Source organism: Macroventuria anomochaeta, assembly GCF_010093625.1.
Source record: "Macroventuria anomochaeta strain CBS 525.71 unplaced genomic scaffold BU25scaffold_2, whole genome shotgun sequence".
NCBI classification, from domain to species: Eukaryota; Fungi; Ascomycota; class Dothideomycetes; order Pleosporales; family Didymellaceae; genus Macroventuria; species Macroventuria anomochaeta.
Genome location: NW_022985363.1, coordinates 745,396 through 766,690, shown reverse-complemented (window position 1 = coordinate 766,690; position 21,295 = coordinate 745,396). Strand labels below are relative to the sequence as shown.

General features: G+C 54.4%; 8 protein-coding genes across 8 annotated transcripts; 3 read left to right on the top strand and 5 right to left on the bottom strand.

Moving 5' to 3' along the window:
- Nucleotides 1-414: 414 nt before the first annotated feature.
- On the bottom strand, nucleotides 415-2,580 carry BU25DRAFT_382563 (uncharacterized protein; the record flags this gene model as incomplete). Its single annotated transcript, XM_033704247.1, has 2 exons — nucleotides 415-1,821; nucleotides 1,873-2,580. The coding sequence occupies 2 exons, from the start codon at nucleotides 2,578-2,580 to the stop codon at nucleotides 415-417; spliced, it is 2,115 nt and encodes a 704-aa protein (XP_033566968.1).
- A 687-nt stretch (nucleotides 2,581-3,267) lies between these two features.
- BU25DRAFT_417369 (DNA-directed polymeras-like protein kappa) lies at nucleotides 3,268-5,160 on the top strand (the record flags this gene model as incomplete). The annotated part of the gene is made up of 1 exon (XM_033707802.1): nucleotides 3,268-5,160. The coding sequence occupies one exon, from the start codon at nucleotides 3,268-3,270 to the stop codon at nucleotides 5,158-5,160; it is 1,893 nt and encodes a 630-aa protein (XP_033566967.1).
- A 743-nt stretch (nucleotides 5,161-5,903) lies between these two features.
- On the bottom strand, nucleotides 5,904-6,402 carry BU25DRAFT_406087 (uncharacterized protein). The gene has a single exon (XM_033705192.1). The coding sequence runs from the start codon at nucleotides 6,153-6,155 to the stop codon at nucleotides 5,943-5,945; it is 213 nt and encodes a 70-aa protein (XP_033566966.1). The 5' UTR covers nucleotides 6,156-6,402; the 3' UTR covers nucleotides 5,904-5,942.
- An 821-nt stretch (nucleotides 6,403-7,223) lies between these two features.
- On the bottom strand, nucleotides 7,224-9,019 carry BU25DRAFT_329377 (lipid phosphate phosphatase-like protein 1; the record flags this gene model as incomplete). The annotated part of the gene is made up of 5 exons (XM_033702313.1): nucleotides 7,224-8,167; nucleotides 8,216-8,321; nucleotides 8,366-8,780; nucleotides 8,859-8,885; nucleotides 8,940-9,019. The coding sequence occupies 5 exons, from the start codon at nucleotides 9,017-9,019 to the stop codon at nucleotides 7,224-7,226; spliced, it is 1,572 nt and encodes a 523-aa protein (XP_033566965.1).
- Nucleotides 9,020-9,644: 625 nt separating this feature from the next.
- On the top strand, nucleotides 9,645-11,117 carry BU25DRAFT_436501 (alpha/beta-hydrolase). The gene is made up of 2 exons (XM_033708950.1): nucleotides 9,645-10,126; nucleotides 10,283-11,117. Exons 1-2 carry the CDS (start codon nucleotides 9,748-9,750, stop codon nucleotides 11,083-11,085), a joined length of 1,182 nt encoding a protein of 393 aa, XP_033566964.1. The 5' UTR covers nucleotides 9,645-9,747; the 3' UTR covers nucleotides 11,086-11,117.
- Nucleotides 11,118-14,268: 3,151 nt separating this feature from the next.
- BU25DRAFT_453957 (uncharacterized protein) lies at nucleotides 14,269-15,859 on the bottom strand (the record flags this gene model as incomplete). The annotated part of the gene is made up of 2 exons (XM_033709839.1): nucleotides 14,269-15,470; nucleotides 15,520-15,859. The coding sequence occupies 2 exons, from the start codon at nucleotides 15,857-15,859 to the stop codon at nucleotides 14,269-14,271; spliced, it is 1,542 nt and encodes a 513-aa protein (XP_033566963.1).
- Nucleotides 15,860-16,765: 906 nt separating this feature from the next.
- Nucleotides 16,766-18,638, bottom strand: BU25DRAFT_406081 (uncharacterized protein). The gene has a single exon (XM_033705191.1). It carries the CDS (start codon nucleotides 18,560-18,562, stop codon nucleotides 17,258-17,260), a length of 1,305 nt encoding a protein of 434 aa, XP_033566962.1. The 5' UTR covers nucleotides 18,563-18,638; the 3' UTR covers nucleotides 16,766-17,257.
- Nucleotides 18,639-21,145, top strand: BU25DRAFT_357526 (WD40 repeat-like protein). The gene is made up of 3 exons (XM_033703574.1): nucleotides 18,639-18,865; nucleotides 18,922-20,306; nucleotides 20,358-21,145. Exons 1-3 carry the CDS (start codon nucleotides 18,777-18,779, stop codon nucleotides 20,894-20,896), a joined length of 2,013 nt encoding a protein of 670 aa, XP_033566961.1. The 5' UTR covers nucleotides 18,639-18,776; the 3' UTR covers nucleotides 20,897-21,145.
- Nucleotides 21,146-21,295: the final 150 nt, after the last annotated feature.

The window sequence follows — 21,295 nt, the reverse complement described above, 5'->3', positions numbered from 1 at the left end:
AGGGGTTCTTATCGATCGGGGGGTATCTCATGAAAACACACAATGAAGTAGTAGTAATCTACCGCACGGGTAAATGCCGCAGCCAAGCCAGCGCAGCCAGTATTGAAGCCAAACGCTCAAGCCAAACGCTCAAGCCAAACGCGCAGGTTGATAGCGTTGTGCCAACATGCATCCCAGTGACTCGCCCATAATACATTGACAGTCAAAAGGCGAGAGATCTAAGCAGAAAGTGTGCAAGTACGAGAGGACCAATGGAATTCGTCGTCGTTGCAGAGTGTGGTGTGTGCCGAGTGCGCCGAAAGCACAAATCCAAGGAAACGCTGTGTAGAAAACGCCGAGCCGGGTAACGAGCGCCGTGGTATATGCGAGAGATGACAAAGGAAACAAAGTCGAGGTGTTGAAAGTATTGCGTGCTTAGGATGCCTCGAGGGCGTCAATAGCGGCGTGAAGGTAAGATAGTTTGTCCCCGAAGGGTGGGTCGAGTGGTGAGAATTCGTCAGGTAAATCGCGGCCATTGTGCTTTACGCGGCCGACGTCCACACCGCTGTCGCGGTTTTCTGCTCGAGCAAAGTCGGGTACTGGTGGGTCGAGGGTGTCGGCCGCACGTTGCGGAGGGCTCCAGGGGCTGAGAAGCCCTCTTGCCTCCTCGTGATCGCTGGTGTCCTCCTCTTCATCGTCTCCGGTAACAAGCACTCGACCACCGAGCCTGACATCGCTGACGTTGACTTTGTAGTCGAGGGCCTTTTGTGCGTCCTTGATGAGCTGGTCTGTCCAGCCTAGACATCGCTTGAGACTCTCATTCATCTTCTGACTGTCCATGAGCAGGCCACGGTGTTTTGCCAGGTCCAGCTGAAGACGCTTCTCGTCCTTGAGGCGGTAGGCTTCGTCGCGCTCTGCTTGGTCGCCGTTCTCCAGGACGCTCTCGTCGAAGGAAGACTCGCTACTCTCCAACTCTTCCTCTGAAGGTACCTCCTCTCCTTCGTCCTCTTCGACTTCAGACATGTCCGAGAGATCACTGGTACGCTTTGCGGGAAAGGTGTCCAGGGTCGAAGTGATAGCGTCGATTGAGAAGCGACCCGCGCGGCTCATTCGACGGAAGCGTTTCAGCTCAGCCTTCTGTTTGCGCATCTCCTTCTCCAGTGAGCGGTTGATGGCGAGAAGGGATGAGTTGCTGATCTCGAGGTCGAGGACTTTTCGCTCTCGTCGAGCATTTGCCGCTAGCTCGTTCATCATCTCGAGCGCACTTTGGCCTCCGGCAGCTTTCGTTGGGCTTGCCAGCCCAGGCGAGGGTAGAGCGTTCTGGCTGATGGCCAGTGGTGACGGCGTAGGCGCGATGTTGTCGGCTACGGATGAGCTGTTGCTGACGACGCGGCTGCCGTGGTATGTGGGGCTTGGTGTAGTGGCGTGGGCTTCGTGAGAAGGTACTCTTCTCAAGTCGGCGACCGAGTCGATCGATGAGAGACTGGCGCTTTTATAGTGCCCCGGCCTGCTGAGTGACGACGTAACGCTGGACCGTCTTCGCGAGCTGTCCAGCTCTTCTGTCACGCTGATGCCAGATAACACGGACAGAGCCGAGTTGCGGGTGTGCAAGTTCGGACGCATTATTTGTGAGGCACCCTTTCGATAGGACAGGTGGCCCCAATCCTTGGTTGGCGAAGGCGCCCGAACCGCAGGTCCCTGAGGAGCAGCTGGGTTGGGTGGCAGGTCCGGTATAGCTGCGACTATTGGTGGACTCAGCATTGGCGGAGATCGCACTTCTGGGGTGGAGTCGGCATGAAGGAACTTGCTTCCAAGCTGCGGCCTGCCCACGGCTGACGAAGCCTTTCCTACATTCGACGATGCCCTGCCGACAGCTGAGGATGGCCGGCTTACTGCCGAAGATGGCGGCGACGGGACGGCAGGCCCGCGCGGACTGTTGGCCTCGTCACCATTCGCGTGGAAGAAGACAGCGGGCTTCTTCTGCGGAGGTCTCTGTGGCGGGGCTTGCTCCTTGGGCGACTTGATGCTGTTCGCATGGAAGAACATGGGCGAGCCATCTTTCGCCTGGCTAGTCTCAGGCGGCGTGTGATTGTACACGCTCGACAGCGGCAAGCGTGGTGTCGGTGTGACATTGTGGCTGTTGCTCCCCACAGTGCTCCGCGGTCGAGGGCCGGTCGGTGCACTGTGGTTCGCATTTATTACCGGCCCACTTTGAGCAGAACCGTGCTCCCTGTGCGCAAAACCGACCGTGGACGAGGGGCGCGAGCTGATAGGGGTAGTCGCAGGTGAGGCGTTGGGCGTGGACGAGCTGCTGCCCACTCCTACCCGCGACTTCCGTGTGGTGGTGCGCGGTGTGATGTTGGTGCTGAGGAGCGACTTGGCGGGCGTGGTGTCGTCCTTGATGGGGGCGGCGAGCCGAGGAGCGACTCCATTGGCGCTGCGCACAGTGCGGCCTGTCTGCGAGGAGCTGCTGGCAGGCGCAGAGGGCGCGAGGGCGAGGCGTGGGGTGACGGGTGTCTTCCCGTTTGCGGCGGTCCGGTTGCTAGCGAGCGTGGGCATCAGAGGCCGCGAGTTGTTGGGGGTGCTTCGGTCGATGGGCATCCTCCAGGTGGTCGAGTGAGGTTAGGTGAGGAGGAGGGCGCCTGTGCAGAGACAGATCATGGCCGTAGGAGGGGGCAATGGGGTGGTTTGCTGAGGGTTGCTGGGGGTTGCTGGGGGGTTGGTGATTGTGATGATCGGTTGTTTGGCTTGGTGTTTCTCCGAGCGGAGGCGGTGGACGCAGGCTCCAGTGGCGGTGGGGAGCGTGCGAGTGGTAACCCCGCGCTACAACGACAGTGGTGGTGTGTTTCCCGCAGTCGCAGTCGTGTCCCTCTCCCCTGGGAGTCAGCGAGGGGCTTTTGGACGGGCAGTGTGTCTGTTGTGGTGTGATTAAGCAGATCTAAAGGCCATCGTTGATCCCTGGTGAATCCTCGGCCGCTTGACCCTGCATAGCTAGCGCCGTGTAGCGCGTCCCGGAATGTCAAGCCATCATCTCGCCATAGGCAACTCCACCACCACGGCCGCCATCACCATGTCGATGCATCGAACATGACCAGCAGTGCGCCAGGGTCTTCCCTTCTACCGCCGCACTCGCCCCCGCAGCCTCACTCCTCCACCTCGGCCGCGCCCCCCGTCCAGCATGTCTCCGCAGAGGAAGCGGAGGCGTCCGGCAGAGCGGCGCCTCCCACCATGAACGCGTCCACCGGCGTCCCTGCGTCGCGGCCAGACCGGCGCCAGAGCACCAGAGCCATGCGGGCACCAGCCCAACGTCCAGTGCCTCCACAGCCGCCGAACGTCGGCTCGAACGAGCACGACTCCCTCAAGTACCATCTGCTGGGCCCTTCGCTCACCAAAGCCGGCCAGGACACGGTCGACCAGCAGAAGGTCTCGGAGATCATATACAACGCGTCAAAAGGCTCCAAGTTCTTCAACAACGAGGAAGCCAAGGACAAGAACCTCACGGAGAAGATTGCAAAGATCTTGGCAAAGAAGGCCCGGCTGGAAATGCTCGACCTCTCTGCAGATCTACGTCGTGCAGATGACTATGTCGCAGCGCTGGAGCTCACTCGAGACCTGAGCCAGACGGTGGTGCATCTCGACTGCGATGCCTTTTACGCCGCGGTGGAGGAGCTGGACAGACCTGAGCTGAAAGCGGTTCCCATGGCTGTGGGGAAAGGCGTGCTGACCACGTGCAACTACTATGCCAGGAAGTTCGGGTGTCGCTCGGGCATGGCTGGCTTTGTCGCTATGAAGCTGTGCCCGCAGCTCGTTTGTGTGCCGCTGAACTTCTCCAAGTACATGGCGAAAGCGCAGGAGGTTCGTGAAGTGTTGGCTTTGTACGATCCCAACTTCGAAAGCGCTAGCTGCGACGAAGCTTACCTCAACATTACACAGTACTGCGAGGATCACCACATGGGCCCGGAAGAGGTCGTCAGTCAACTACGAGCTGAGGTGTTCGAGAAGACTAAGATCACTGTGTCTGCTGGAATTGCCGCTAACGCAAAGTTGGCGAAGATTGGTTCGAACATTAACAAGCCCAACGGCCAGTTCTTCCTACCGAGCGACAGACAGACCATCATCGAGTTCATGAAGACGATGCCGACGCGAAAGGTCAACGGCATTGGGCGTGTCTTCGAGCGCGAGCTCGATGCGATCGGTGTCAAGACCTGCGGCGACATCTACGCGCAACGTGGCTACCTAGCCCAGCTCTTCGGCCAGAAGGGGTTCCAGTTTCTGATGCAATGCTACTTGGGCCTGGGACGCACCAAGATCCAGCAAGCCGAAGAATCTCATCGCAAAAGCGTGGGCACCGAAACGACGTTCAGGGAACTTGGGTCACCTGATGCTCTGCGCGAGAAGTTGCGGTGGGTCGCTGACGAACTTGAAGGTGATCTGAAGCGCACCAAATACAAGGGCAGGACGCTTTGCATCAAGATCAAGCTAGCCACCTACGAAGTCCACACGCGCCAAACCACGCCGCCGTTCGCAGTACAGCACGCGGACGATCTGTACAAGTACAGCTTACCGATGCTCGAAAAGCTGATGAAGGAGATCCCGAATATGAAGCTGCGACTTATGGGCTTGAGAGTTACGCACATCATCAGCACCAAGAAGCCTGGGATCGACTTCTTTGGGCGCAACAGACTGAACGGCAACACACCCACAAAGAAAAGGATCAACCGAACTGGCGGAGAGTGGGAGATATGGCCTGAGCAGGACTTCGAAGAGGCGGCAGCGCAAGAGCGTAATGACGAGATGAATGAGCTGGAGCAACTATCGCAAGAATACGCAAGAGCCCAGATCAAGGAGGACACCGGAACAGCGATTACACCTCCGACAGAACCGGTCGCAGACGAGCAATGGACGTGTCCTATCTGCACTCTTCTGCAGCCGCCTGATGACAGCACCTTCAACGCGCACATCGACTTCTGTCTGTCTCGCGATACGATCAAGGAAGCAGTCAAGTCCACAGCACCACCTCCTCCTCCTCCTCCACCGCTGCCATCATTTGACAGACAGCCTAGTGTCTCGAAGCCGGTGCAGAGGAAGGGTAAGAGAGCGCGTCCGAAGAACGAGTCGCAGCCTTCGGAGGAGCAGGCAAGAGAGAAGAGACGAGCGTTTTTCTCGACGCGAACGGGCTGACCAGAGCCTGTCGACGGTTATAAAGTAATGATACCCCATGAGTCTTTTTTGACAGCTGAAGTCCTGTGTTTGATTATATCTACCTGCTACCTCAGCTCCATCGCATTTGTTCCAGAAACTTTACCACACCGACCTGCCAGCTCTTCTACTGCAATGGCGCTGGCATACTAGCTGGCAACTCCGCTTGGTGCCCTCCGCCTGAATGATGCGGCTGAGCGTTATGCGATGATTCCGAGTATTGTGGAGACACCGGAGACATCGCTGCCTGGACACCTGATACAGGGTACCTGTCTGTCGTGTATGTGCTTTCAGATGGAGCCGCATTGTGGTGCCCTCGTTCACATCCCACCACTCTCCCCCGGCGGGTATTTGATATATAGCGCATATTGGACCTGAGGACGGTCGACGCTATGTCCGAATAGTGAAGATAGGCTCTACCTACAGCGGCAGAACCAAAACAGCAGCTTAACACAACTATGTCAATATTGCTATCTCTGTTTGCGCCTGACCTGCCTTACCGTGAAAGTGGGTTCTACATCCTGACTCGTGTATTCTCACCATCATCAGTGTCCTCTGCATGTGTACCAGACACTCACACACACCCAACAAAACTCGTGGTTGCACTTGAGGCCTACATCTTGTTAGCCACTTACACTTCATAGTCAGTATAATTCTGCACTTACACTGCATGTGGCTGCAACCGCCGCTCTTTTCGATCGCCCACGCACAATCCTTTCCTGGACATTCTCTTCATCAACTTCCCAACTGCCTCCTCACTAGCCTCATCTTCCTTCCACCTCATCCCTCTCCTTCTGCCTGCCGGTGCGGTACTCATACTTCTCACGAGTCTCATCATCATGGTAGGATCCCTCATCCACAGTGCAGAACCTCGCATGGCACTCTACAAGGACAAGCACATTACCCACAGACTGCGCAGTCGCGGGTGCGTGAAGCTGCTTCACGAAGTCTTTCTTCTTGGGCTTGTGTTTCTTCATTCTGGAGTTGGCGGGCTATGGCTGCATCGAAGGTCTCTTTCTGGTGAGATTTCGGCTTCAAGGTTGGTTTGCCGGCACGACCATGGCCCGAAAGAATCGCGAGCCCTTCGCGGAGCTTTCGAGAACGACGTGCTGCGGTCCAGATCGATAGGACGACCTTTCGTGCCAAGGCGGTTGTTTGCCCACTGTCCTTCGGCATGAGCAGATCCTCCTGCAAGCGCTCGGCAAATCGCCGGTCCTCTTCTTGCAGGGCGGCCGTCTTCCTTCTCTTAGCATCTGTTCTTCTATTGGAATCCGTTCTGTCACGTTCGATCGCTATTGCTGTAGGACGAGCAGGCTTGACATTAGCTGCTCCTTCGGTAATCTCGCAGCCTCGATTTCGTTGCCCCTTCCTTCCAGTCGTACTTGGAAATAGATCGCTTGATCGCTGCGTCGACCGTTCGAGTGATTGTGATATATCAGATCTGGTGCAGCCGGAACGCCGTTCAGGCACGAACAAAGAGTCGTCGTTGCTTTCTGTTTCGAGTTCAGGAAAGGCTGGATGATCAAATTGCTGCTGTTTCATGGGTGTGAGAGGGTGAGCTTGACGCAGTCGTAGCTCGTGCCTGAGCACCTCCGTAGAGATGCTGGAGATGTCCATCATTGTAGTGTGTGAAGTGTGTTGCATTGAGAGGGCGAGCTTTATAGGTCAAGGTCGCGAGATTCTGAGATGAGGTGAAGGCGCGTTCGTCAAAACTCGAGGTGAGAGAAGGTACGCATCGTTGCGCCTGCTGATTTAAAGTCAGTGTAGCTGTTGTCAGCGAACTTCACCAGAGATTGACTTGAGATATTACACATAATTTGATACATCGTACTATCCGTTCCACGTCGCCAATTTTCGTGGTGAAGCCTGTCACGGCATAACTGTATGTCAATTTACAAGAACGCCATGCTCCTTGCTCATTGGGAGCGTCCCAGTGCGATTTCGTTACAGCCGTGATAGTCCCCGTTACTGCTTTCCTGGAAGCAGACCATGCGGGTATATTTGATTCGACGATTGGACTTCTGTCATCTGCTGCTTCTGCTGTCTCATATCTGCTGAGGCGTTGTTCCTGCAGCATGTGGTGGTGGAGGTGGTCCGACGTCTCTTCTATCGCTCAAATCTCCAGTCGGTGACATTGTGTTCAGATGTGGCGGAACGAAGGTATTCACGGGTGGAGGTGGAGGTGTAGGGTTCGGCGAGATTCCTTGCGGAGGGTGGTAGCCGGTGTCTGTCAGCCGTCCTGACACCGGATTGTAGGCTCCGCCTGTTGGCTGAAGCTCGTAGGGCTCGTCATCCTCGGAGGATGAGTAGTCGTATGACTCCATCTGACGTTGGCGTGGGGCGTTCGTAGCGAAAGGATTCGAGGTCGGCATTTCGTTTTGGTACCTGTTGACCTTGGTAGACAACGAGGAGTCTATGGTGTTAGATCGGTAGGTTGAGCCCAATGTGTCAGAGCGGTAGTTGCTCGATGCTAGTGTGTCGCTGCGATCTACTCCATATGGTGCGTCCGCCTGGCGTCTGCGCTGTGAGTTCGAGATCTGTTGTCGAAAGACGTTGCCGCCATGCTCGTTCTCTCCAGTCACCGCAATGCCAGATGTCTCCCCACGCTCTTCGTCAATCGGTCCTAATGGCTTGCCCATTTGTCGAAGCGGCTGCACGTCTTCGTCGATCATGATCTGAGGAGCCGGTGGGGGAGCAGGTCCACGTCCCCAGGCGCGAATTGGGTAGGCACGTCCCTTCTTCCAGGTCTCTGAAACTGGTGGGAAGTATTGTCGGTAGGCGGCCCATGCCACGAGGATCCCGAGACTAGCGCCTGAGAGGACATCGAAAGGATGGTGGCGAGCGTCCATGATGCGCGTACCAGTGATGAGAGCAGCGCCGAGGGTTGGGACCATAACGACGAACGTCCTCCAAACCTCGCCTTTAGCATCCAGAACGTGCAGCTTTGCTGCAAGGTAGAGAGAGAGGTAGAACAATCCAGCAAATGAGACTGCCACGCATTAGCTTATTATATCAGCTAGCTTACACCTCAACATACCACTGCTGTGCCCCGAAGGAAAGCTCTTAAACCCGTCTTGTAAGATGTAGTCGTCGGTCTGCGTGCAGATATCGATGGTAACGAGTGTCAGGCTCTCTAGGTCAATCTTCACACCCTCTCGGACCTTGCATCTGTGTTCTGTCAGCTCACCAAACGAGCTCCTATAGCTTGTCTAGCATACCGGTCAATGAGGTCCGGTCGTGGCTTTCCAATTGCATTCTTCAGCGCTCCAGTGATTGTAAAGGCTGCGCCAACACTCAAGCCCAGACCGAGGATACCGCAATTCAGCTCCCACAGGCGGTCTTTGAACCTGTATCTGCCACTCAGGCGCTTAGCTCCAGCCCTGCTAGAAGGCATGGGAGTCTGGTGTGAAAACAGTCCATCAACAACGAGTGTGTAGAAGGCGATTATGATGGCAGGGCCACCAACGACGATGATGCATAGTAGCGGGACGGGCACGCGCTCCTTGACGGCGAACGGGTAGTGGAGGGTGTAGTTCTGCAGCGAGAAGTGTTGGTGGAAAGGTGGGACTTTATCGATGATAGTGAAGACGCCGATGAGGACCCTGCAGATGGTTGTGGTTAGCTGGGGGAGCTTGTGGAAGGTGGTCGTGTGCTTGCGGAAGGAGCGCTGGAGCTCTTACACTATGATGAGGTAGTCGATAATGTATCTGCATATATGTCAGTCAACGTCCACGGTATCTCTTTGGAGTACTTCTACGCACGAGAAAACGACACGCTTGGGCAGCCGCTTCTTGGAGAAGGGCAGCCGCTCAGGGAGCTGTTTCGATGTCCACTCGTCCATGGTGCACTACTGCATTCGAACACTCCCAAAAATCTCCGGCTGTTCTGGCGCGCAATTGCGATGCTTTTAGGACAAAGTACGATAGATGACGAGAGGGTGCAGCTGTAAAACAGGCGTCGAATGTTTTGGCGCAGGTCTCGCGGTTTCAATTGTTCAAACAAGCGCCCTCGCCCGGAGAGACGCCGTGCAGCGGAAAGAGAGCAGAAGCAACTATTGGCAGGGCGTCTGATGAGTATAAGGACCGAGTAGTTGCTCAAGGCGCAGTGTGCTCAGCAAAGTGGGCTGTGAGCATGGCTGTGAGGCGCAGGCAGGAGCTGATGGACACAAGCGCAAGCTGTCAGGCAAACCCTGTCGGCTTGTTGATCATCCAAACCCTGATGTGCTTGGCTCTCCCGTGATTTCCGCTCTCGCGTTCCGTTAGCGCCTCTGTCTTGCGCGTCTGCAATTTGACTCGCCGTGAGAGTGTCGGTCAAACATCGCTGTGCAAGACATGAGAGGGTTGGCGCTCACTCAGACGCAGTTGCTGTGCGCGGTGCCGGTGGCGCCTGCCGCATCGACGGAGAGCAGCTAGTGCTGCAGCTGGGCGATCAGCTTACCGTTTCCTCTTACATCACAGGGTTCTCCAAGCGTTTTCTATTCTCTGTGCTGTACAAACTTCTCATTAGTCAGCCCTTTACATTGTAACACTTCACATCCTTCTTGCCTTGAACAAGAGGCTCAATTCAGTTATGACGTCTATCTTGGGTCGTTTCAGACTTCCTGTCCCACATGTGTACCTGATTGCAGGGGCATCCCTTGGCGGTCTGCTGTTTCTGCGACATGTGTCAAGCTCTTTGCGGGCTGACAAGTTCAGGACTCTCCTATCGCCAAGAGAGACGACCCTGCTCGAACTTTCAGGGGATGAGGTCAAGAAGTTGCCATATCCTCCAGATGCGTTACCAGGAGCACGAGACGTAGACTCGCCGTACGGCAGCATTCGAGTATATGAGTGGGGTCCTGAGGATGGAGAGAAGTTGCTGCTCATCCATGGCATATCGACACCTAGCATTGCGTTGACTGATCTGGCTTATAAGCTGGTTCAGAAAGGCTGTCGAGTGATGTTATTTGGTAGGGGGACTTCTCTTGTAGTAACAGATCCGTGGCTCCGTGTACCGTCAAAGTCTGCACTAGTCCGCATCACATTGTTTTTTGCTTGATTGCATCTCTCTCCTGAACGCCCAGGTCGAACTACAGCTCAAACGAATCTTGACTGATCACCACCAGACCTCTTCTCCCGCGGCTACTCCTCCGGTCCCTCCCCCCACACTTACCACTACGACTCACCTCTCTACACCACCCAAATCCACATCTGTCTCCTCTCCTCTCCCCTTCACTGGTCGTCCTTCACGCTCCTCGGCTACTCGCTCGGTGGCGCGCTAGCCGCAGACTTCACATCCTACTTCCCCACCCTCATACACTCCCTAATCCTGATCGCGCCCGGCGGCCTCATTCGGCGAACCCACACGACCTGGAAAAGTCGCGTCTTGTACAGCACGTCTGGTATCTTACCGGAGAGTTGGGTGGAGAGATTGGTGGCGAGACGGTTGTACACAGGGCCGGAGGAGGCGAGGAGTATTGAGCCGGAGGGTGATGGTGTTGAGAACGCCGAAACCAAAACTACTTCTCGAGGAGATGCAGTGTACTCATCCTCACACTACGCTCTCCTGCAAGGAACCCCGTATAGCACTGTAGGTGCGGTGGTGGACTGGCAGATTGAGCAGCATGAGGGGTTTGTGAAGGCGTTCATCTCGTCCATTCGCTATGCACCGGTGCATGGGGAGCATGAGCGTTGGAGGATCCTGGGGCGGAACATTGAAGAGGGGAAAGGCGGGTTGAAGAAGGTATTTGTGGTTTTGGGAGAGATGGACCCTATCATCGTCAAAGATGAAATTATGGAGGATGCGAGAGGGTGCTTGGGAAACGAGAATGTAGAGTTTGAGGTTGTGAAGGGGGCAGGGCATGAAGTTGCTATCGAGAGGGCGGGTGAGATTCTGACTGTTGTTGGAAGGGCGCTAGGTAAATGGTGATCAAGAGAGTAAGATTTTAGAGTCAATGACAGTAAAATCTTGATAGAATACATCGGCTGTGCCTCTATTCACTCGAGTAGACCTACGATCGTTTCGACTGACAACATCCAGACCATCGGTTTTCCTCATACTCGTGACAGGTAATTATTCAACGGCTCTCTCTTTGAAAACAACATCTCTCTGACTGAGGTGAACTCTAGCACGCTGCATGAGGGTATGCTCTACGCAGTGCGGAAACGTTGACGACGAGAGCCGCTCCTGCTTCGTGACCAGTGGGCGATGCAACGTGTACCATTGTCCATGCCTTCGATGAACGCCCCCATAACTTCTTGAAGGGTATACCCGCCAGCATGAGGACCCAAAAGCGATCGCAAAGATAGCTATGAGCGAGCTTATCGTTGAATATAAGATGTGGCTTGCTTGATGTAGGCCTGGGAACCTCCACGCTACGGATCACGGGTGCCGGGCTAAGCTCGACATCGGTAATGATCTCCCAATCATCTCTTGGAGGCATTCAGACAGCCCTGGACACTGTCGCGATGGGTTGTAAAGTTGCTCGAGCGTCCTCCATTACTGACACTTGAGCTGCGTCCCACTTCGCTTCCTGAGACGCCCTCCGGACTAGGGACCTGCAGGTGCTCCTGGTTCTGAGAGACTCGACGAATTTGGCCATACCCGACGGGAGCTTTGCTTCAGACTGGCGCCTTTGTAGATTTAGCCCAAGACCTTCGGCCTCCACTTTGATCAATGTACGAATCTCCGTGTAGCGACCCTCGGCATCATCGAATGGTATCGTGAAGACTCGACCATACACCGGATAGGCTTCCCCTCCATACAAGCGCAAGTAGCCTTCGAACTAGTTGCGTATAATATGAGGTCTCAGATCCAGACCTGTGATCGAGTTGAAGGTCTTAAAGAAGACCGTGAGTTCTGTCGCAGGATCTGCGGCACAGTACCAGCGGTTCAACACACATAGTAGCTCTCGTTCATCATTGCCCCAGTTGTGTGAGGGGGTCTGCTCAATGTTCCGAAGATGCTTGAGGAAGAGCGCGTTAGCGCTTTTCTTGGTTTCTTTGACGGCCTATTTCTTGAGCCTGCCACCAAAGTTGAGGCGTCGAACCGCAGGCTACCTTTGTCTAACTGTGTCTTCCTCCTGAAGTGACGACTCGTAGCTCCGATAGTGCGTTTCATGATCCTCTTAGACGTTGATAAAGTCTTCAGTAACTGATGATGCATCATGAGAGGATGGGATTTGTACGCAGGGCGTGGTGGCTTCAGATGAGATGCTCTCCGCTGCGGCTATTAGCTGAGCAAGTAATTCCGAGCCTGTGGAGGATTCTGGAGTCGACATTGCAACAGAGACGGCATCCACAAGAATCTCGTCATCGGTCTCGCAAATCAGGATATCTGGCGAGTCGTCCCTCAAGAAGTCGAAGATGTTGCCTTCAGTTGGCTCGAATTTGACTCGAACGTTGAAGTCATGTTCGCATGAAGGCACAACTGTGTCACTTATCTTCGAGATCTGACTCCGGGCACCTGTTCCCAATTGATGGCTATTCATTTCCTTGTCCTTTCATGGTATGATGGTCTGACCTGGGATTGCGTCGTCTGTCACACTGAGTTGGGACATTGGGTGCTCCGTCTCCTCCACACCGACACGTGTGGCCGGCATGTAGAGCAGGACGCCCGGCTGCGCAGGTTGCCAGCCTGCTTTCGCTCTCATACTTAGACAACTGAAGGAACTGTTTCGTACAACAACCTAGAGAAGAAACGAATGCAAGGAGTGTGTCTGCGAAGAAGGACAAGCGAACGTGTGTGCTGCGGTGATGTGGTGACACTACAAAGAAAAGTCTGCGCTAGACGAGCGTAAACAGCACGGAAACTGCGACGCATTCAGTAAGACGCGCTGTTGGGCTGAATGTGCGGCAGCGGGCCATATTGGCGTCGCGGCCGTGTCACGCGTGGTGAGAGTGAGAGTGAAGCTTGCCACTGGAGGCTCGGTGCTCGAAGTATGGACATGCCGAGCGTAAGACAGGGACGAAGTGTCAGCAAGTTCTGACAGAGACTGGTCTGTCTACATATCGTCTATCTGTAACATCAACCCGGAATAGTTGAAGTGGTGAGTGATGCTGTAGGTCGCTCGCTAGGCATTGAGGAGTCGTTAGCTGTTGAGTATCCCAATGGTATATGGTATGCTTACACTTGACTGTGTTGTCCTGCAGTGTCATTACTGCACTGTACTGCTTGATGTCATACCAGCTGCTCTAGGTTGTTCTGAGATCGTCGGTACGAGGGTAGACAGCAGTAAAATGGAAAGAACTGTGGTGTGCGATTGCCTGAGCACTGACGTCCAGTTGCAACACACATACAAACGGTATGCATGACCAGTAAAGATGCATCAGAAGTGAAGGGAAAAGACGGTGAGCGATGTAAGTACCTCATGCTTCAATGTTGCTGTGCTAGGGAAGATCAAACGCAGTAAAGCTCTGCGTCATAAACAACATGCTACGCAATTGCAATGCTGTCGTAAACCGAATATCTATAGCAAAGCAGATGACAATACTTCCTCCCACGCTACGTTACATTCGTGATTTTCGTGATTGGACTAAGGAGGTAAAAGCATGTAAACCAGATGCAGCCACTTTGCGCCGGAATCCTTCTCATGATATGCAACTATAGAATGTAGACGGGGTGCCTGGAGTCGATTTGTGCCAAAGGGTGCATCCGAAAAGCGGACGTGAGCGAATGTGGTAGCTATGACCATACGTGGTGGAGCCGGAGCGAGGAGGTGGTCGAAGTACCTTGAGGTCAGAGAAGATGGCGACGCTAGAATTTTGGTTCGCTGTTGACCCCAAGCTACGAGTCCTGCGCGAACGACTCGCGGTCCGATTGTTGTTGGTGACTGTTCGGATACGATGGCGTCGTCCGAACGGTGGTGTGAAAACATTGGTGGAGCTGCATAAGCGCCGGGCGCAAAGGAAGGTCGTAACGCACTGCTGCAAGGATAGTATGCGAGGTATAAAAACAATATAGCCCGCATACACTTTTCACAGCGTGACTTCTCATGCAGCGGCGGGCCAGACTCCGCTTCTCTTAGATCGCTACGCTCTGCCGAAATTGACGCGCAATACGAAGTTCTACCACCCACAGCTTCCATTTCGGGTCCTTTTGGCGATCACGGCCTCATTTGTGGCCATGCTGCTCGGTGCACATCTTTCTGACGACCCACTTCTCCCAGAACTTCCGCTGCTGGTAAGTCACTAGTATCCCGTCGTCGCCCAGTACTTCTACGCTATCCATGTGACCGTTGCAATTGCACCATGGTACTGAGGCGGGTGTATCCGGAGACAACGGTGGGAAATGCAAGTTGCCTCCTTGTTCGGGCTCGTCCGTACCTGCATCCGAATCGGAGTCGTCCACCGAGCCGTCGCTGACGTACGCTTCGTCTTGTGCGTCGACGTGATCGAGTTCGTCTTCGTGTAGATCCCAATCGTCACTCTCATCGCTGCTGTCGCTCCCTAGAGGGTCGTCTGGTACCTCTGCACCCATTATCCATGCGTCGTCGAAATGCTTTTCATAGTCTATCCGCCGGAGACTGACCCAGTCCAGCCTAGACATATCCTCTCGAAGAAACGAAAGTACATCCCTCCACCGGCTCCCCTCCTTCAACAGCACGTCTCGTAACCTCAGGCCGCGTAACGTTTCTCTATGTCTCCCGGCCAGTGCAATAATCTCCTCGGCATCGAGTCGCCACGCCTGTATACCAAAAGCCTGTAGTTTATCCCACTTGACGTTGTGGAAGATCTCTTCGAGCTTTAAAGTGAGTGGTCTGTGCGAAGGGAATCCAATGTGTACGGCTTCTATGTTTTTCGCGGATGTAAATACAGCCTTTGACAGTGATGAAAGGTCCCTCATCCGTTGGTCCAGATCTATCCCGTCGTCGAAGTGGAGTTCGAGACACGTAAGTCGTTCTGCGAGGAGTCTCATTGCGGTAGGCGGATTGTTTGCAGCGCCCAATACGCTCACTGGACTGAGCATAGGTGATGAAAACCTGGAACATTGCGATTTTGATGCAATCAGTGCCTCACCTATTGTCCTTGTTGAATGTAGACAAGCTGGCGGCCATTTCAGTTCCACCATCTGGCTGACTTCGTCATGTGTCCGGATGTACTGCATGAGCATGCCGTCCTCTTGATCCTGTAGTCTTAGTATTTGGACGTGCTGAAGCGATGTAAAAGCCGATATGGCCAGCGTCAAGACTCGGGCGTCCTCTTGTGTGCGGACAATATCCTTTTGTTCCTTCACTTTCTGCACAAAGTGACTAGCGTCAAGGAGTCCGAGGTTGCCTGGTAATGTTGGAAGGAGGTCCTGCACACGTTCTCGTCCTGCAGCATAGTTAGTGATACTGTTAGCTTAGTGGACAATGCATACAACCTTCTACGTAGAAGAAGGGCACCATGTAGCTAAATTTCTTCACCCGCTCAGCCAGATGCCGTTGGCTTGCAATATTTTCCAGGCGCTTCAGGCCTCTCCTTGAGAATCGTGTCGTCACTCTGGAGAATTGGTGGATGGCGCCGAGGTCTGCAAACTTCCTGCATGTGAGTCTCAGGTTCGCGATTGTTTGGGCCTGGTCCGGTTCGATTGGTGGAGGTGGTTTGAAGCTCTCTTGTGACAGATATGCGCGACGTTCCAAGCTAATGAGTTTTTCTGGTTCTGAGGCGACATGTTCGAGGATAATTCGTAAAAGTTCGTCGGCAAGATCGAGGATACCCATGGCGACCGTACGTAGACCATCCAGGTCTCAAGATGTGAGGTAAGAGCTCCCAGAGTGCACGGGCGCAAGAACCGAACCTAGCAGCGGATATATACTCCAAAACAGAAGTAAACGAAGGTTCGGGCCGACACGGCGTGAAGTGCAGACGTGGCGGAAAGTAGTGTGAGGATGCAGCGGCAGAGTCCAGAGTTCGTTTCAGCGACCTACGTGTTGATGTCTAGGGACGGTGCTCTGTCAGTCTGTGGGCGCAATCCAGCCGGAGGGGCACACTCGGGAAAATAAAGGAAGCATGACCTCTCCAGGCTCTCCAGCGGTCAGCTAAGCGTTGCTGAAGGTCGCAGAGGACGACTGGACACAAAACCTGCACCCATACGAAACCAAGCTTGCCCTAACGATGCAGGCAGTGTGTCTGCCCAATAATGAGGTGCGGCCCATACTAGACATGGTTTAGAGCGTCACGTGTCTGAGAATTGATGCGGGCGTCCTGGTAGAAAGGCGGATCTAAGGGAGGACCCGCGAGCGAAACACGTCGATTCGTTGCTTGACACGGTCGCACGCCGTCCAGGGGTGGATCAGGCTGCGGCAATGTGATTCGAGGCGTTCTTGCTCCCCACTACATACGACCAAGGCCTTCGAATCAGAGCCTAATGCGTTGCCAACGAAGCATGCAGCAGAAGCGCTTGCGGACGCCTATGACCGCCCTGTATGGCTTGAATTGGGTCATACCACTGCCGTGCACTTGGATTCGCATCAAACACATCATTCGAAGGAAGGCGCGCTGGTGACGACACTGACGGAAAGATAGCCATAAGTAGCTTCCATAGCCTTAGAAGGCTGAAACGTGTAGCATGGCGTGTCTCTGTGTAATATTCGGCGTTACTAAACGCGGCTCCACGCAGCAGTCTCTGCTCCCGTGCACGCGAAATGGGGAGAGCGCTGCGTTGTCACCGATTGCTTGCATATAATATTCCATGTCGTCGCCCGATCACCGGTCCCGCAACCCTTGTCCCGCCTCGATGACATTTGTCGCAGAAGCAAAAGTTTGCAGCGCCGCTCGCAAGTCAATGTACACACGATGAGTTCTCTGACGCAAACCGAATGCCGGCGTGCTGCTCGTCGCCATTTTGGGAGACGCCACCTGCTTGGTACAATCGTACCTTGACACGAAATTTACAGCAGCTGCATATGCTAGTCCACGCTGTCGTGTGGTCCAGAGGTACACGAGGCTGTGTACCGTCGCACAGGATATGTACTAGTCAACTTCCTGCGCATCCGTCGAGCTATCGAATCGACCACAAACAACAACTCAACTCCTTGCCTTGGCCTGCCACTTTCACAATCAAGACAAACATCAACGTGGCATATGCATCATGTTGTCCGTACATCCCCGGTCCGCCGTCACGCTTTCGCCCTTGGCTTGACGAGCTCACTTCGTTTTCGACGGATCTCCGTGCTGCTCAATTTGCTCTGAAACGTCTCGCCGACGCTGCCTTCTTCGCTGGCATCAAGGACAGCCACTTCGTAGACCTCGAGTGGGTCCCAGCCCTGTTCCTTTCGCTTTTCATTAACAGCAGCGCCTCCACCTCTGGTCTCAAGCGAGAGAGCCAGTGCTGTGATTTCCTTGTCGGTGATAGTAGGCCCAAAGGGATCCCAGATCTCAACATACTTGATGGTCAGGCCGAATGGGTAGCTGACATGGACGGCGTGTCCGTTTGGACCTGGCTCGTTGACTTCTTGTACCTGAATTCGATTGTCATCAGGTTGACCAAAGTAGATGATGGAATGTAGAAAGTCGTGCGTTGCCTCTTGACGAGCTTTCCAGCTCTCGAGCTGGTCAGCGAACTTCTTGTTCACGAGGAGAGCATCGCCGGTGATTCCCACGGTAAGAACGCTGGGACTGTCTGACTGCTGTCGTCGACCCAGCACGAAAGCGAACATAGTGAGTAGTAGCTTGTGACCAATGTGAAGGTGATCGAACGTTCCACCCACAGCAACGGAGAGGTGCTTCGTAGAACTCTCGAAGGCAGTGGTAGTAGTCATAGCTGAGGCTCCAGCGTTGAGGACCATGCCACCCCGTACCTTGGACACTTTGGTGTCTTTGGAGATGGCAAAGAAGCTCTTCAAGAAACGCTCGCCCTCCTCGCTCTCCACCGAGTATACAACTTTCCACTTCCTGGAACTCTTTGCAAGTGTGTGTAGGTCAATCGCAGGGCCTTGTAGCTCTTGCTCTGGCGTAGAGTCTTCAGAGGTGTTGTGAAGCTTGCCATCCCCTGGATGTGCTACCAATAGGATACGGGCGTTAATGCCTTCAGCATCCTCTGTATCAATTGCGTCCTTAGCTGCGACGATACATATCAACTTGTATAGGTCGGCAACCAGCTGTTGTGTGGTATCGTACAGCGGCCCCCTTGCACCGTTGAGATGTCCGTACAGATGTGGACATGGCAGTGCAATTTCGAGCAGTGCAGGTTCCTGAGCTTGTCGAAGCTCTCTCAGCACAGTTGAAAGTGGGGCACTGTATGCGGCCTTCAACGATGCATACGTGGAAGACGTTGGTGCGGGCGGTAGCAACAGTAAGGCACGGTGCGGGTCTTTGTGAAGTGGAGGCATGGTCGTCAGATGTCGCTGGAATAGGTGCACACGGGACACGGCAGGCGAGACGAAAGTAGAGCTGAGACGGCGTGCTGCTGTGAACAGGGTCATGTGACGTCTACAATGGCTGCGAGGGTAACTGGAGTCGTCAGATGTGAAGCTACGATGTCATGGTAGTTCGGTGCAGGTGGTGGGGGAGGGGTTGGACCGAGACACGCTACCCAAGGCGTCGACCATCCATGACCCTGGAGCGCTCAGCCTTCTGACGACGCACGACTGCTCACTTCTCCCACCGACAGCTCGAAGCTGTTCTTCTAGCGGCGCCATGCCGTTCCACCACAACAATCCGCAGCAGTTCAACCTGGCGGCTGGGCTGGGGCAGGCCGCGCAATTGGGCTCGATTGGGTCACCGATGTATGGGCAATTCACACCACGACCCAAGAAGGTGCATAAGCTAAACCTCGGCGTAGGGGCAACTTGAGAACGGCCACGGCCGGCACAACAGCAGCAGGTACAGATGCGTTCGCGCCTTCCAGCGCAGGCGGGAACCAGGACGAGTTGCACGTATCGACGCCAGCATCTGCCCAGCAGCCGCCGCAACAGCAGCAGCAGCAGATGTACAATCAGTCTGACCAGTACGCGGGCTCGGCGCCCAATATCAGCCTTGAGCAAGCCACCCCCCAGGGCTCTCACTACAGTACGCCTGCCACTTTACCTGGCAGCCTCCAGCCTGCGCAACGTCCAGGACCTTCCTCCGCGAACACTGCGCCGACCGTGCCCACCCAGAACATCGTCAGCAACGCCAACTCGTACACACTACCCACGCGCTCCAACACCATAAGCCAGTCGCAGCACTCCTCCTCGCATACCTACTCGCGCTCGAGCCCAGCTGGCATGGGCCCTGACCAGAAATACATTCCTTTCTCGAACACCCCTGAGCAGTCCAAGTACACAGTATCTACACCTTCGCAGAAGTACTACCCCTCGACCCCTACCACCAATGCATCGCATTCACCACTAGGGCTGGCTGACATCAGGCCGCGCGCAAACTCGAGCATGGACCCAGAAGGCCTAGGACCAAACAACGCCTTCGTCAGCGAGCAGAACAAGACTCCCTCGAACAGCAACTATCTTGCGCCCTGGAGTATATACGCCTACGACTGGTGTAAATGGAACATACCAGGCGGTAACAGCGCTGGAAAGATGGCCGTCGGAAGCTACATCGAAGATAACCACAACTTCATACGTATCTTGGACACCCAAATAACACCTCAACACGATTCTGCCCCTGGCACATCACCGTATGGTCTCGAGTACAATGCGATCGCCGAGGCCACCTGCTCCTTTCCCGTCACTCGTATACTGTGGGAGCCTCCATCGTCACAAAAGCAGTCGACCGATCTTCTCGCGACTTCTGGCGACCATCTGCGGCTATGGTCACTTCCTCAGCCGTCAGGCAACAATTTGAGCAACACGATATCACGGACGTCGTCAGTGAATACCAGAGAACCTCAGCTGCCAAAGCTCACGCCGCTTGCTCTTCTGTCCAACTCCAAGACCCCCGAGCATACCGCACCACTGACGTCTCTTGATTGGAACACCATGTCGCCTAAGCTCATTATCACCTCCAGTATAGACACAACCTGCACAATATGGGATATTCCAACGCTCACGGCCAAAACACAGCTGATTGCACACGACAAGGAGGTGTTTGACGTCCGCTTTTGCGCAGGAAGTGTCGACGTTTTCGTGAGCTGCGGCGCTGACGGTAGTGTTCGCATGTTTGACCTTCGAAGTCTAGAGCACAGCACCATCATTTATGAGCCGTCTGATAAGAACAACGACAAAGACAAAGGTGAGTCGACACCTATCGATCAGCGCATACAACTTACTGATATATCCTCAGGCTCACCAACGGGCCGTATGTCCCCAACAAAAGCTCAACAGACCATGTCTTACGCGCCTCCTCTTCTTCGTCTTGCTGCCTCTCCACACGATTCGCACCTCCTCGCCACCTTCGCACAAGACTCGAACGTCGTCCGCATTCTCGACGTACGGCAGCCAGGGCAAGCGCTTCTTGAGCTTCGTGGACACTCTGCAGCACTTAACAGCATTGAGTGGAATCCATCCCGAAGAGGCATGCTTGCTTCTGGCGGAGATGACTCTCTCGTACTTGTCTGGGATCTCCTGCATGCGAATACTGGCGCTGCAATCAGCAGCGAGCACGCTGCTTCCGCACCTCCTGCTCCAGCGACCGCACAACCGACCAACAACGGTACAGGCGCCCAAAATGTTCCAGTAGGACAAAAGGGCCCATACGCCAGCTGGCAATGTGACTATGAGGTCGGCAACATCAGTTGGGCACCGCAAAGCGCTCTGACAGGGCAAGGAGGTGATTGGGTTGGTGTTGCTGGAGGGAGAGGCGTTTGGGGCGTCAAGTTGTGATGACGATATCAAACTCAAAGTGATCATTTAGAGCGGATGCTTATACGATGAGCAACGCAGTGTACGAATGACGAGAACGGTATGTGCTTCGAGCATACTTTTGGGGGTTTAAGGATTACTATCTTCAACAAGCAACTTGGGGCGTTCTGGGGCCACTTTGACCTATATCACAAGATATCTGCAGCTCGAAAGACAACACAAAAACATATATTCTCACACCATTATGCTGAAGAGTTTGAAACAATCAAGGTTACTTGTCTAAATCTGGCAGGCATCCAAATTTTTATGTCTTCACCAAATAGTTCAACCCCAGCAAAAGAACAACATTTATGCCCAGAAAACAACGCAGTTTTGCAGAAACAACCAAGCGATCCTCCACACGATCTGCGTCAGGGCTGC

Coding starts and splice junctions, on each gene's coding strand:
- BU25DRAFT_436501 (XM_033708950.1), top strand. CDS start 9,748: ATGACGTCTATCTTGGGTCGTTTCAGACTTCCTGTCCCACATGTGTAC. Junction 10,127..10,282: donor CTGTCGAGTGATGTTATTTG/GTAGGGGGACTT, acceptor GATCACCACCAG/ACCTCTTCTCCCGCGGCTAC.
- BU25DRAFT_406081 (XM_033705191.1), bottom strand. CDS start 18,562: ATGACCCTGTTCACAGCAGCACGCCGTCTCAGCTCTACTTTCGTCTCG.
- BU25DRAFT_357526 (XM_033703574.1), top strand. CDS start 18,777: ATGCCGTTCCACCACAACAATCCGCAGCAGTTCAACCTGGCGGCTGGG. Junction 18,866..18,921: donor GGCTCGATTGGGTCACCGAT/GTATGGGCAATT, acceptor ACCTCGGCGTAG/GGGCAACTTGAGAACGGCCA. Junction 20,307..20,357: donor GAACAACGACAAAGACAAAG/GTGAGTCGACAC, acceptor ATATATCCTCAG/GCTCACCAACGGGCCGTATG.
- BU25DRAFT_406087 (XM_033705192.1), bottom strand. CDS start 6,155: ATGAAGAAACACAAGCCCAAGAAGAAAGACTTCGTGAAGCAGCTTCAC.